This window comes from Ammospiza caudacuta, chromosome 12 (assembly GCF_027887145.1).
Source record: "Ammospiza caudacuta isolate bAmmCau1 chromosome 12, bAmmCau1.pri, whole genome shotgun sequence".
In the NCBI taxonomy this organism is placed as follows: domain Eukaryota; kingdom Metazoa; phylum Chordata; class Aves; order Passeriformes; family Passerellidae; genus Ammospiza; species Ammospiza caudacuta.
The window spans coordinates 8,991,963-9,007,425 of record NC_080604.1 but is presented as its reverse complement, the minus strand read 5'-3'; the positions used below and the strand labels follow the sequence as shown (position 1 = coordinate 9,007,425).

Here is a 15,463-nt window from a genome sequence, read left to right as displayed (position 1 = left end):
AAATATTGTAACAGGAAACAATGAGTAGTTTCAGCTTAGTTTGCAGTGAATACTGACTTGAGAATGATAAATATTCAAGTATCCATGCATTAAAAACCAGCAAATTCAGCTGCACAGAAGTCTCAAAATGTCTGTTTAAAGGCCATGTGTATGATTCAGTTGGTAACAAAGGGTTGAGATCACCAATTTCTAGTCTGCAAACCTGTGAAATACTGGGCACCTGCAGGAGCCCTTACAATGAAGTGGAAGCTCCTCTATTTTTTCACATTCTAAACAATGAACTTAGAATCTTGTGCTCTACATCTACCCCTATTTAACTGCTGAAATGCCTCTGTTACTTCATGAAACTTCTATACTCTTATACATATTTAGTGCATGTTTTCTATAGACTTTTTATTTCCTTACCAAATAACAGCATTGAAAGTGTACAAAACTTTTCCAACACTGCAAGCACACATCAGTTTCGTTTCAAGAATTCTTAATCACTGCAAAGATTAAAGACCACTTATATCAAGTACACATTTACTCACAGTTCCACAGGGAACAATTACTCTTTTCCATTAATGAATAATTATTCAGAAGTTTGGAATGTGGTGCTTGAGTGTGGATAACCAATCACCCAGAGACTGTCCATTATCTACTTATCTGATTAAGAACAAAAACATGAACAAGTAATTAAGCTAGAAAATTAATAATAGTTCAATACATTCTGAGAAGAATGGTAAGGAAGGACATGGAAAAAACCCAGCATCTAGAAGCAACATCAGATATTGCAGCAAAGTCCATTGTCCTTAAATGATGTCAGGAGAAAGTACAAGATGTCACAATAATCTTGGTTTGTCTTAATTATATCAGCTTTGTTCTGAAAGGGTAAACAAGACCCCCGAGATAACCCTCCCAGAGTGGTACTGCCTCTTCCCACAATACCAATCCCTGGCCATTTCTCGGGGAATTTTGAGATACTCTCATTACCAGCACATTTTGATGCAGTTTTGTCTACAATGAGAATGCACTACATTAACATACACTGGAGATATTCAGAGGACAAAGCCAATATAGAAGTAACTTATCTGAGTTATAGTGTGGAATTATTAGTCCTTCTGCCTACCCAGCAGGAAACTGTTCAGAATCATGATTCAACACACATTTCTCAGTGCTACAACCAAACCCAAAAATCCTCACTGCTGAGGAAACGAATCAGCCAGCACAGGCAGCCAGGCAGGACAGCACGTTTGCTGCTCTCACTTTAACCAAGACTTTCTTCTGGGACCACGCATTGCACAGGTAAGGATCGCAATTAAAGCCCTGAGCTGCAAGTTCCAACTCAACTTTCAGGGGCTGCCTTCGAGCACTGCGCCCAGCGCTCTCCATACAGAGATATCTCCTGTCAGCGCCGGAGCGGGGCACGGGCAAGGAGCGGGGACACCCGGGGTGTCATCCCCAGCCGCCTTGCATCTCCCAGCGCTCCCATTGAAAGCGTTTTCGCAGCCGAGGGTGGGCGAAACGTTTTTTCCTGCCCCGCTAAGAGCGGGGTGAAAAACTTGGAGCGCTCCGGGAAGGAGCGGGGTCGCCTCAGCGCGGGGCTGGGTCTGCCCCGCGCCCCGGAGCTCCTCGGGGGAGCTGCCAGCCCTGTCCCGGGGATACCTGGCGGAACTATCAGCCCTATACCGGGGAAAGCTGGCAGCCCTGTCCCGGGGAACCTGGCAGCCCCGTCCCGGGGGCACCGGCGGAGCTGGCAGCCCCGTACCGCGAGTACCTGGCGGAGCTGGCAGCCCAGTCCCGGCGGGGCAGCGCAGCTGCCCGGGGACTCGGGCGGGATGGGCGAGGCCGAGGACTTCGCCCGCTGCCCCTCGGGGCGCTTTCCGCTCCTGCACAGCCCGCACAGCGGCCAAAGGGTGCGTTCCGGGGGAAGTCCCAGCCGCGCTCCTGCCCGGCCTCTCCCGCCGGGGCCCCCGCGCTGCAGGGACCACCCCGCGCTCCGCCCGCCGCGGCTCCGAGGGTCGGCGGCAGCCCCGGCACAGCAGCGGCCTCCCCGGGCTGGGACAGACGCGGCCTGTGGGAGCCCTGACCTGCGGACGGGACCGGGACAGACCCATCTCCCTCCTGCTCCCCGCGATCCCGGTCCGGTTCGGGAGCCTCAGAGCGGGGTCGCGGGCAGCCCGGAGCCGCCGGAGCCCACAGACGCTTGTGCAGAGGAGGAAGCGGCGAGGTAAGTCGGCTTGAGCACCTTCAGCCCTGGAAATGAAACTCTCCACGATGTTTTTGAAAGTGAATGAACTTTCTCCCTAGCAGGAATGAAGGGAAAGTTAGTCCGAAACATTCTGCAGCAGATACATTTAAACTTGTTACACTGTCTGCAGCAGGGAAAAACAAAGAAAGAAAAAACAAGATCTGCTTCAGCCTGAGGAGCTCTTCCTCCTGCTCTGCACAGTCAGGCCTGACAGCATTCGGTGGTAACATGAAGGGTTAACGTCCTGACAAAGCCCCATTGCTCCGCTACATTATGTGTTGTCTGTGCTGTGAACATCTCTGGGAGAGGGTCATGATTTCCATCTGCCAGAGAGAATGTTCTTGTTCCTCCTCTGTCGACAGAGCAGGGAGTAAGTGTTTCAGGCACTTTCCTTTTTGTTTTACTCTCCTTTTTGTTTCAGGATCAGTTTAGAAGAAATGGGGTTAGGATAGTGCTCGTGCAGAGGGACCACTGAAAGAAGAGAGTGGGTGTGAATCAATGTGGCAATAAGAATTGTGCACTGAAACTAGTATTTTATTCCATTAAAACTAGTGTTTTAATCCATTCAATCAAAACAAGTGTGCTAGATTTATATCAAATCAGACTGACTTAATTTTTGACCTCTGCACTTCAGAACTCAAAAGCACCAAGGTTTGTGAATCATCTACACACTGACTGCCAAAGTCACTTCACTGTTAGGGCCAGGACACTGCTGACTGATTTTACTCCCAGCTCTCTTTGCAAAACAAAAATTCTCTCAGGTGTTGTTCTGCCAGTCCTGTTCCATTTAAAGTAAAATAACAACAAAATGCAAAGAAAACTGCTACAACATTTAGAAGAGTCAGCCACAAAACTATAGTTCCCTATTGGGACAGAGTGTCTTTTCCAGATTATCAGAGCCCAGGCCCATATTCTGCCAACTTCCCCACCAAAGTGGTGCTCCTGGATCAATAAAGTCCTGTGGCCCCCCAGTCCTGCAGGTTAAACACAATTATTGCAAAACCATAACCCTCTTTCTCTCAACAAAAACAAGTAAAAACCTCCCTACCTTTGTACCTCTACTGCTGCACCACAAGAAGCTGGTAAACCTTTTTCATCAAGAAAGAATCCTTTAATAGACTTCACCTGTAAAAACAAAAAAAAAAAACCTGACACTCCCCATCTCCAGCTGGGAACAATTTCAAGTTATCCATGTGAGGAGAATCAGCTGTGTGAACTTTAGGCTCAGAGATATCCCCAGCATCTTTTTTTTTTTTCTTTACAGAACAAATTGTTATCCATGGTTGGTTGTTCATTCAGAAGTTTTGGGGTTTGTACAGCCTCAAACAAGTTTATTACAAGTTTTCCTAAGAAAAGTCAGAGAATTATGCTTCTTCCAATCTGTCTCCCAAGAGTAAAGGAACATACTTTTGCAAATGAGCATGTATAAATTGTAATTGCGCATGGAAATTTTTTAACATTTAGCAGCAATTTGCACCTAATTTTGTTACAGAAGGTTCAACGTATTTCAGGAGAATTCTTGCTTATCTCTCTCAGCTGGGCAGTGCTGGAAGAGATAAGTGTAGTGGACTCTGGATAAGTTGCTGTCTCTAGAATGCAGGACAACAGCTTAGACTGAAGTCATAGGCCAGGGAGAAATATTATTTACAGTCCAAGGACTCCCCATTTCACTAATTGTTTAGACCTAAAGGAATGGTTTCAGAGGGAGAGAGCAGGGGAAACCCTTCAGGCTGGCCAGTACCTGTAACACACAGAAAATGTGCCACTGAGTCCTTGTGCCCAACCCAGTGGTACTTGCAGGGCTCACAGGCTTCTCTGAAAATAAAAAACTTGCCATTCTTACTCAGCCTAAGGAGTTGGTGGCATTAAATTGTAACTGTACTCAGAGTACTCTTGCAGGATCCAGGTTTAGTAGCAAGGTAGAAAGGCACAGATGGACAGATCTTGCCTTTCCCTGTGTTAGGAGACACCTGCAAATCCAGCAGTTTTCACCTTAAGGATAGCTGGAAATGGGTTTTTTACACATTTGTTTTGTGGAGACACTCTGGCAGAATGTGCACTGAGCATACTCATCATTTCCATTGTGAATTGCCTTGTGTGATATCACTGTCACAGACTCACAGAGAAGTTTTTGAAATTGTTGTTCTTAAATTCTTGCTATTAGAGGTGGATAGAGAGAGACTGCAAAGAATGCAAAAGCTTTTGCTTCTTCTGGGTTTGGCAAATGCTTAAAAATATTTATCTGTCTCAGGAACCAGAAGCAAATAAAAATCAGACTACATATAATTTATGATAGTACATTTGACTGCTGCATAGACTGTACTAAAAGAATAATAGGATAATAATAATAATAATAATAACAATAATAATAATGATGATGATGATGATGATGTTTACCTGGTTTTTTGCCATTGTTGTTAACTTTTTGGGTAGTGCAAATGGGTAAAGTATACCATTGTCACCTGAAAATGACTGACATTTTAGCCGTAGTAATGCTTACATTTTAATTAGTATCTTTGGGTTTTTTCTAGGGCAAACCACTGGATTTTTGTCAGAAATTCTGCGAGAGTGACCATCTGTAAAGATGTCATATTTAATGAAAGGATTTAAATGTCACAGTTCTGTGATGTGCAAAGTAGCAGGAAGCCTGTTTAGAGCACACACGTTAAAGAACACATTCGGCATCAACGAACGGCTCAAAATTTCGCGCGCATCATCCCAGCTGAGCTCTGCAAAGACAGACTCTTATAGTTACATCGTTGTGGGGGCTGGCTCCGCAGGCTGTGTGCTGGCCAACAGGCTGACAGAGGACCCGCACAGCTCCGTGCTGCTGTTGGAAGCCGGCCCCAAGGACACCGTGCTGGGCAGCACCAGGCTGATGTGGAAGATCCACATGCCCGCCGCCCTGACGTACAACCTGTGCGATGAGAAGTACAACTGGTACTACCACACCACCCCGCAGAGGCACCTGGACGGCCGGGTGATGTACTGGCCCCGGGGCAGGGTGTGGGGCGGCTCCTCGTCCCTCAATGCCATGGTCTACATCCGCGGGCACGCCGAGGATTACAACCGCTGGGACAGGGAGGGCGCTCGGGGCTGGGACTACGAGCGCTGCCTGCCCTATTTTAAGAAGGCACAGACGCACGAACTGGGGCCGGATCGGTACAGGGGTGGGAATGGCCCCCTGCACGTGTCGAGAGGGAAAACAAACCATCCTCTCCATCAGGCGTTCCTGGAGGCTGCCCAGCAAGCCGGGTATCCCTTCACGGATGACATGAATGGGTACCAGCAGGAAGGCTTTGGCTGGATGGACATGACTATACACAAAGGTAAATCAGAAAGGGTCCTCGAGTAATGTCTATTTCTGACCCAGAAATAATGTTGAAATATGGACAGATAATCTGCGCTGAATGCCATTTGAGTGTTTAGGTTACTGCCCAGCTATGGCACTCTGTATTTACACCTATTCATCCCTCAGCAGCTTGCTATCAATGTACTGTGCACTTCACTGCAAGTTGCATTGGTGGAAAAGTCCTGATTCACAGTTAAATTATGTCATTGTGAAATTTGTTATGTTAAAATAATATGTTTAATTATTATATCAAATCACATTTGCTTTGAACTCTATAAACTCTATGAAGACTTTCCCTCTGTAGGCATCCTGGTGGTTATTGGCCAAAATCTGAAGCATACTGAGCATGACTGTTTTGATGTTTAATGCAAATATGCATTGTAGGTCAAAGATGGAGCACAGCTAGTGCTTATCTTCGCCCAGCCATATCACGCCCAAATTTCTCAGTTGCAGAGAAGACACTTGTAACAAAAATCTTGTTCCAAGGAACAAAATGCATTGGTATTGAGTATGTGAAAAATGGGCAAAGGAAAAAGGTAAGAGATTTTCAATTTTCAGTATGAGAGGTATGAATCAAAGCTAAATTATATATATTTTTTTAAAAAGTCTATTAAAAATGGCACTTTACTGTGCAAAATGTTCTCTTTTTTTTAGAGGTTGTGTTGTTACTTTCAATATATGATTCCTTGTCAGTTATTTTGCAGTAGATGATATATTCCAGTGGCATTGATTTAGAGATTAACTTCATCATCACATTTCCATCTGCCAGTGCTGAGGGGACAGGCCATAACTTGATGTTCCACAGAGTGTTGTGTAAGCCTGGAGCCTGTGGTGCAACCATGTCCTGTCCCAGCACATTGACCTGAGTGCTGCAATGGAGATGTTTCTGAAAAACAATTCTGGCAGAGGAAAATCTGTAAAAGCCAGATACTGGAATATGAATTGCTCAAGGGATGGATGACACATCTTGCCTTATGGTTGGCTGTGGAATGAATATTCCTCAGTTTCAGTCCAACTCCTGCTGAAAATGTGATTGTGTGGAAGGAAGCTTGAATTGTTATTGCAAAATTCTGGATAATGGGTTCATTTTATGTCTCTTTCAATCCATTGACCTCTGTAAGACCCAAACCACCCTCACTTCCCTTAACAGCTGATTATGGATTAGTCTGTAACCAGGATATTGCCTAAATGGGGTTTGTATGCTAATAACTAAGATATTTGGTCAGAAAGGACTATAAAACAATTACGAAGTGTAATAATAATAATACCCTAGAGAGAGCTGAGTACAGATCTGGGTGGTTTGAGTTCAGAAACCCTTATAAAACTCAGCAGATAATTTCTGCAACTGAGCACCTGCCAGAAGTTAAAATGCAGTATAAATAATCTGCTCTTTGATTTTCTAAAGCACAGATCAAATCTGCTGCTAAGTGGATTGCAAATGATAATCATTTTACCAATATGAAACAAAAGTTGCAGAACCTTTAACTGATTTCATAAGCTATTAAATTTCTGTGAAAACAGTACCTCTAATTGCTGTTCTCGTGACATTATCAAGTTCAATTTTGTTGAAGAAAGTCTTGAAAACCCAATTACACACGATCAAAGACTTTCTGAGTACTGGACCATTTAATTGCAAAATTCCTACTAATATATGCATGAATTCTATATAGTTAATAATATATGTTTATATCATGTATTGTACAAAATACATCTTTGAAGTATTTCCCTTCCTTCTTTCCCTCTCCCCTCCTTCCTCCAGCATCAAAACTGCAGGATGAGTATCTGCTTTTACCTTCTGGAAAATTTTATACCTGTCAGGATGGAAGAACTAATAATTTTATTGCATTATGACCATCAAGATGAAGCAATTGACTACATTAAAGTGGTTTTGTTTATACAAAATATATTTATATTTCTAAAATATATTATAATATATTTTAGATATAATCTCTTTTACATCAGTCATCAGCAAAATGAAAAGATCATCAAACCTGATTCAAAAGTTATTCAGAATGTATTCACCAGCCAATGACTTGTTATTTGTCTAACACTGAAGTCCTAGAGATCTCCCAGGACTCCAGTAAAAGTAGGAAAGGTAGACTGAACATTCCTGGAGGTTTTAAGTTCAGAATGAAGCTGAAAAGTACATTTCTACTTCATATTTCATATAAAAGATGAAAATGTTTTAATGTATTGTAGACTAACTCAAACAAAAGTGTATCAGTCACTTTTTCCTCTTAGCATGTTAGCTGAGACATTATGAAAAACTCTGTGGGCGAGGAATAACTACAGTGCTGACTTTGCAGGGGATTTAGACTGAGCAAGCATCATTTGAATGCTGCTCTGAACAAACTGGTACCAGTTCTGTGTGTTCCATGGAAAATGTAAATAAGTTAAATAAGTTTGTATAACATGCAAAATACAGCTGTAAGTATTGATTCAACAGACTCTGATACAGAGTTTATTAGTCTTAACATGCTAATAATTGCCCAGAGCAAAGCAGTAACAAATGCAAGGTAACAGCACTGGCCATCTGTTGGCCATATTGGATAAATAGTGTCAAAATGATTTTATTATTATTATTACCCTTGGATATTACTATAGCAATATTTTGCCATCTTTCTGTATAGCTGAGGTGTCATTCAAAAGGGACAGGGCTCCAAATTTATATGCATTAATCTGTTAAAACTCCAAGTCAAAGGCAGAGGAATAATTTAGCAGCCTGAGTCATGACCAGCTCAGGGCTCAGACCAAACCATTTGATGAAAAAACTGTCAGCAAAACAAAATTCAATCTATGCCTGCTACTATTTTATCAGTAGTGCTTTGGTGAGTGGTGGGGAGGGATTTGAGGACTACCATGAGCTGAGAAATCAAACCTTAACCTTGGCTGAATTTAAAAAAAAAGCTCTTTAGAACTTTGAGCTACCATGTCTGTGAATTCCAAATCTTCCTTAGGATTCCAGTTTTAATTTATAAGGGGTTACTGAAAATGGCAGAGAAGCTTGGCTGCCTGATCCGAGTGCCACGGGTGCTATTCCCCTGGCAAGGACAGGAGCTGAATGTTTCTGTGCCATACGGTTTGAGTGGATTGTAAAGATGGGAATAAATACAGGAATGATCAAAGCAAAAGCTTGATTACTTCTCTCTGTGGAAAATTCTGACAAGACAGAAATACATTGAAATGAGGAAAATGTGAGGGAAGGGTGTCTAATCTGGATCAGAGCAGCATATTCAAACAGCAGCCCCTGATGTTGCTCACATTCAGCTCAGGCTTTATAATCTTAGGGCATTTGTGCTCATTTCCTTTTAGGTTTTTGCCAATAAGGAAGTTATTTTAAGTGGAGGTGCCATAAATTCTCCCCAGCTGCTTATGTTGTCTGGAATTGGAAATGCAGATGATCTAAGAAAACTGGGGATCCCTGTTGTTTGCCATCTTCCTGGTAATTTTTTTCTTTCTTTTGTCTTCCTATGGATGCAACTGAATGACCATTAAATTAAATTAATCATGAAACAGAGTTTTCTTTATGCCAAGTTGTGTAGCCTGAAACACATGTTGAAAACATGTGGAAAGATGTATTGATTTTATACAAATCAGTGGAAACATGCATTGATTTTACAGCTAAGCAAAAAACTCCTTTCTTCACCACATCTGACAGTGAAAAATGCCTTTCTGAAGGCATATTTTTATAATTAAGTAGTACAGTTGTCATTAAGAGTTTTGAATTAGTTTTGATCTACTACGCATTGTGTAAACTCCCACTGTCATAAATATTCAAATATAGAAGAAATAACATGAACTTTTCCTTAAAGATAAGGAAGTTAGCACAGTGTTTAGAAGTAGTGGCAATTTTACAACAACTGATATATCTTCCATTTAACTTCCCATTGTCATTCCAGTTATGTATGTAACTAGTATTGTTATTCTAGTTATGCATGTAACTAATTTCATTCTAGTTCTGTAAAACCTTACTTTGACATGAGCAAAAGGCTGATGTGACTCATGGCCTTGCTCTGTGTCACCACTGCCCTTTTAAGAGCTTGGTTTAGTTCCCACTTAAGATGTTCTCTGCTTGAAACATGGTGGGCAATCTTTCTGTGCAAAATAACTTTTTTTTCCCTCTCACTTTCTTCTCCCTCCTCTCTTTCTACCCCTTGCAGGAGTAGGGCAGAACCTGCAAGATCATTTAGAAGTGTATGTCCAGCAGAAGTGCACCAAACCTATTACTCTGTATAGTGCACAAAAGCCACTGAACATGGTGAGGATTGGTCTCGAATGGCTCTGGAAGTTTACAGGTATGAAGCAAAGTGTGCAATCACTTTACCACTGACTGATTTAGAATTATGACAGCCTTTTATCTGTGAGTTTTATAGGCTGGGAGCCTTAATATATAATCTTTTTCCATGCTCTGAGAAATAACTGGAATTTGCAAATGGATTTGAACTATTTCTTTTCTTCTATACCAGAATATTTTGAAGTTTTTATATCTTAGGTAATAAAGGACGTTATTATTGACATTCTTATATCTCATGCAAATAAAAATTCTACATTTAAAAATCAGTGCTACTAAGAAAAGCTATTGCTAAAAAGATGGAGAAAATATTCTATTTTAAATCAATGTGATGTCAATAAAAACATATTATTGAACTGACTTCTGCATAACTGTCTCAAAAGAATTAGTTTGTTGCTCTGATCAGAATCCTTTTGCCCTGTAAGTAACTGTGAATTGCCTTTCCTTAGAATGACACATGAATTTTACAGTACCTTAGTCATAAATTGTACCTTAAAAAGAATCAGTAAGTATAATCCTTGATGGCAGTAAAATAGCTTGGCCAAAGTTGAGCTCCACATAACTAGCTGAATTTTGTTATTATTTGGCAACTTATTCTGGGTATATGTGGCTTTTGACCATGCAAGTAAATACTGAGGGCTAACTTACAGTTTTAAACAGAAATGAAAATAACATAAGGCACATTGCAGGGCTTTATCTTTCCCTTCAGGGCAGGCACTGTGGATGCTCTGCCTGTTCCTTGTGACTGATGGGACAACTGAAGTGCACAGAGTGAGCAGCGCAGGAACATCAGGATGTGCAGCCAGTTCCCTCCACTCCTGTTAGGATCCAAATCTGCTTCTGGAGGCAGAGCCGGTGACATAACTGTAACACCCCATTCTCACATCAGTGGGATTTCCAAAGTTATGCATATTTACATTTATCCAGGAATTTAAAGGCAGATGAAAGTGGTGCACAGTGCCTAAACTACAAGCTGCTCATAATGGATTTGCATTCCTTGCAATTAGTGCTGTACAAATCAATTATTCATGGTAGTGCATCTACAGGTTAAAAGCAAGTGTACCTGTTGCTCTTTGGAGGTATTTTAATGGCATCTTCTCCGTCCTTTGCCCTCCCTAGGTCAGGGAGCCACTGCCCACCTGGAATCTGGGGGTTTCATCCGGAGCGAGCCCGGGGTGCCTCACCCCGACATTCAGTTCCACTTTCTCCCTTCCCAGGTGATTGACCACGGTCGGGTTGCTTCCACTATGGAAGCTTACCAGGTGAGGCAAAGAGAATGTTCCAGAAAGGCTTTGTAGCCTTTAGCGAGGAGGTTTATGCTCCATTATAAATGTTGATAATTTGGCTACATACTGAAAAATACTTTGTTCAGTTTAGTATGAAATAGACTGCTTAACCTCCTTCAGAGGAGAAAACACAGCCTTGTCATTTGATATTGCCACCAAAATTATCTTCGCTTTTATCTCTGGGAAAGAAGGCAAGTATTGAATGAAGTATTCACTCTGCTGAAGTGCCCTAGTGCTGTGGGTTAGGACACAATTTTGCAATGGAACAAAACCATTCCTCTGTAGTTTAGACAAAGGTTTAAGTGAAAATGTATAGAAACATTCATTCACTGGCACAAATCCAAGCCCCTTTTTAGACTATCATCTCCATCCAAAACTCTGAGTGATAATTCTGGGGAACTGTCACTGAGTATACATGTTTTTCCTCACTCATCTCCTTCCTTCTGAGACACAATAATTTGGTCCAGTTGCTGATTGTATTAGAGTTCTCTGATACTACTAAATTGGAATGTCTGTATTTTAAATGAAAAGAACAGCTGTGAGTTGATGTGACAGAAATATTTAGTCCCTGCAATGGAATTACATATTTAAAAAATAAATTATATAAAATGGAAAAATGTTCAACGGTATTTTCCACTATCTCTGGTTAGTGTTTGTATTTGCTGAATTTGTAGTCTGTCTAAATTGAAAAAAAACCAAAACAAACCAAAAAAGCCATGCTGAATTTGGAAGTAGACCTGGTGGAATTGTGTTGGGTGTTGCAGGTCCACGTGGGACCCATGAGGAGCACAAGTGTGGGATGGCTGAAGCTGAAGAGTTCAGACCCAAATGACCACCCCATCATTGAGCCCAACTACCTGTCAACAGGTAACTGCAGCCTCTCCCTGCTCTGTCAGCTCATTTCCTGCCTGTTTCAGGAGCTGATTTTTGTACCTACTCAACACCAGTTCAGAAGTGCTGGTTGGTACATTGTTACTTATTTCTCATTTATAAAAGTCAACTAGTATGATAAGAGGTGATTGTGCAAAGCACTGTGTAAGCTAGAAGGAATTTCCTGTTGGGGATGAAGTCAGAATTCTCAGTATCTGCTGTGTCTTGCTGTTTGTTTCATCACCACCTCTGCTTGTGAAGGAATTAATGTCTTTTGCTCCTTTGTGCTGAGTCTATTTTCCTTTTCCTAGACAGTGGGCACATCAAGATAAAGTGCAATTCCTCACAGTTCATGTCTTCCCTTTTGGGCTAGTGCAATATAAGAAACAGTTTTGTTCACAGTGGATGTAAATATCTGTGACTTTAAAAAATATTCTGCTTTATCATGGCTTTCAGCAAGAAGTGAGACTTCCAGTTTTTTTTTTCCCACAATGCTGCTTTTTTCTGTTTTGCATTCTGTGTATACTGGTAAATTAAATGAGTACTTACAATTTTCTCATTTTCTCTCTCTGCAGAAAGAGATATTTGGGAATTCCGCCAGTGTGTCAAGTTGACCAGAGAGATCTTTGCTCAGAAAGCTTTTGAAAAATTTCGTGGGCCTGAAATTCAACCAGGAAATCATGTTCAGTCTGACAAAGACATAGATGCCTTCATAAGGCAGAAGGCTGATAGTGCTTATCATCCTTCCTGCACCTGTAAAATGGGTCAGCCTTCAGACAGCACCGCCGTAGTGGATCCCCAAACAAAAGTCATTGGTGTTGAAAACTTGAGAGTAGTTGATGCTTCAATAATGCCCAGTGTTGTCACTGGAAACTTGAATGCCCCAACTATCATGATAGCAGAGAAAGCTGCAGATATAATTAAGGGCCTGCCATCACTTCAGGAGAAGAATGTTCCTGTATATAAGCCCAAGACCTTGGAAACACAGAGATAAATTAATATTCTCATCCTTTCATATAATTTGATATTTAGGCTTTTATCCACACGTTGGTATCTCATACTGAATATGCCAACATGATAAATATGCAAAACAACATATCCTATAAAAATAGCTATTTTAATTTTTTTTTTTGTCTTAGACTACCTATTGGTCTTTTTAAATCAGCTGGCTTAAGTTCCTTTTTTTGGAATCATAGAATATGCTGAGTTTCATGGGACCAATCAGAATCATTAAGTCCAACTCCCGGCCCCTGTGCAGAACACTCCAAGAATCACAAATTTAATTAAATATGACCTTTTGTGGTAAATTCAAATCTTCTGTTGAAGAGAAGCTGTTTCTAAATCACAAGAAGTACCATGTGACTGTATGAGGAATGGCAGAGATTAATGTGAGCTGTTCTGAAAATGATTATGTTATTTGAAGAATTTTAACTGCTACAAATTTTACCCAGGAAAACAGCTTGTCAGTAATCACCACATCCTGCAGAGAATGGTCAAGCAAAAGTAAGCACTTATGCAATTTCAAATTCAAGAGCTGAATTAATTTGTATCAGAATTCATAGGAAAGGGAGGAACCTGCATTTGCTCAGAGTTTGTCAAACATGACAAACATTTCCTTTGTGAAAGGAATGCATGGTTTACAAATAGCACCCAGATTTAGGTTTCACTAAGGTCATCAGCCTCTAAATGTAGAGCATTCAGGGAGAAGACACACAGTGTATTCATAAGAACTTATTTTTCTAAAAATGCAGAACTGGAGTTGAAATTTATAAAAATCTACTGGAAAAATTATATTCCTCTTTGTTTTGTTTTGCTTTTGACTTTTTTTTAACAAAGCACTTAGTAGAATTCTGCTTACAATTTAAGCTGATGTAGTTTTACCACTCTAGCAGTAAGAGATCTGCACTTTGTATAATATCCTTAAAGTGACTGGTATTTGCTCAGATGATTGTTTGCAAAAGATATTTATCAGTAAATATTCTGAATGGTGCTTTGCTATCACTCAAATTTTATTTAGAAAAATTACAACCAAACTATATTTAAAATTATATGTTACTCAGAATAACTGTATAAGGTCAGATATTGATGATTGAGAAGACATCTTTTTAAATTAGAAGGCAAATATCTTATTCAGTGAACAAATGCTATATTCTAGTTAGGACTTAAATCTATGCTTTTTTCGTTTTCAGATGTGTAAGTTAAGATACTTGAGCTTTCATGGCTGTTTTTGCTGTCAAACTAACTTTCAGGTACTGATTAAAAAAAAAAAAAAAACTAAAGAAACTGAACTCACTGAAGAAAATTTATTCCATTGATTATTTTGTATTTATTAAGTATTCCAAAGTAACTTCTGACTAAGCAGATGTCAAATCATAAAGTAAAATCTTCTGCAGCCTAAGATTGCCCAGGACTTGTGGCAAAGAAAATAAACATCTTTTCTGCAAAAAAATTGGAATTTTACACAATTTTAACAGACTGTAGAAGACCTTGCTGAGTCAGATGTTGGCTGGAGGGACAACTGCAGATGTTTAAGGCAGATACTTGCACCTGCTGCTGCTCTCTGTCAGGCACTGACTGGAAGCTCTGCTGAAGGAAAGGACTTAGTTCCTCAGAGCATCTGCATAAACACAAACAAAACCACTGAAGATGGAAGATAACAGCAGTGAACTCTGCTCCAAAGGGAGACAGGTAAACCCTTTCTATGTATGTGATACATTCTTTTGAAATGAGGGGAAGAACAAGAATATTTCACATCACAGGTGATTGATTAGCTGAGTTAAGGAGACAATTCCTCTGGTGAGCTCTTTGAGAAAAGCATGGACTGTGTATTGTGTACGTCCTCATGGCAAATAATTCTTTCTCAGCACTTATGCTTGTGAGATTTATCTTTAAGGGTGTTCAATAAGTTCTAATGTCATTTGAAATACAATAAGGATATTTTAAGTTATATACACTGGTGAGACTTACCACAGCCCTGTGCAGTTGGAAGGGAGGCAGTTTGGCAAGGTGAGACACTGAAATTCCTGCATTTGCAGATTTACAATGTGGGCTTCCACTCCAGGCATGCAAGATGGGATTGTTATTATGCAACTTCAGAGGATTAACTGGCCACTGGCTTGCATAACTTACCACTGAACATGCACAGACCTCTCTGCTGTTATGCCAAGCTCTAAAAACAAGGAGTAAATGGCAAGGTTAGATGTTCATGTGTATTATCCTCATTGCTGCACTGAGAAATCAGGTAATCAGGCATTTCTTCTGAAATATCATAATCTTTTCTTGCAGTTCTAACCATCCACAGACATCTTGTAGATTCCTCTCCTTCTAAACACTTGAACATTTTCATTGCTGTGAGCTATTGCTTTACTAATTCCAGCCTCACTGCTGTAGAACACTGAGGCTCCCTCAGGAGATTGCTTTGATGCAGTGCTGGA

General features: G+C 40.7%; 1 protein-coding gene across 1 annotated transcript; it reads left to right on the top strand.

The window, feature by feature from the left end:
• Positions 1-2,003: 2,003 nt before the first annotated feature.
• CHDH (choline dehydrogenase) lies at positions 2,004-14,533 on the top strand. The gene is made up of 8 exons (XM_058812950.1): positions 2,004-2,209; positions 4,762-5,559; positions 5,967-6,118; positions 8,895-9,024; positions 9,743-9,877; positions 10,993-11,135; positions 11,924-12,026; positions 12,605-14,533. The coding sequence occupies exons 2-8, from the start codon at positions 4,815-4,817 to the stop codon at positions 13,021-13,023; spliced, it is 1,827 nt and encodes a 608-aa protein (XP_058668933.1). The 5' UTR covers positions 2,004-2,209; positions 4,762-4,814; the 3' UTR covers positions 13,024-14,533.
• The last annotated feature ends 930 nt before the right edge of the window (positions 14,534-15,463 follow it).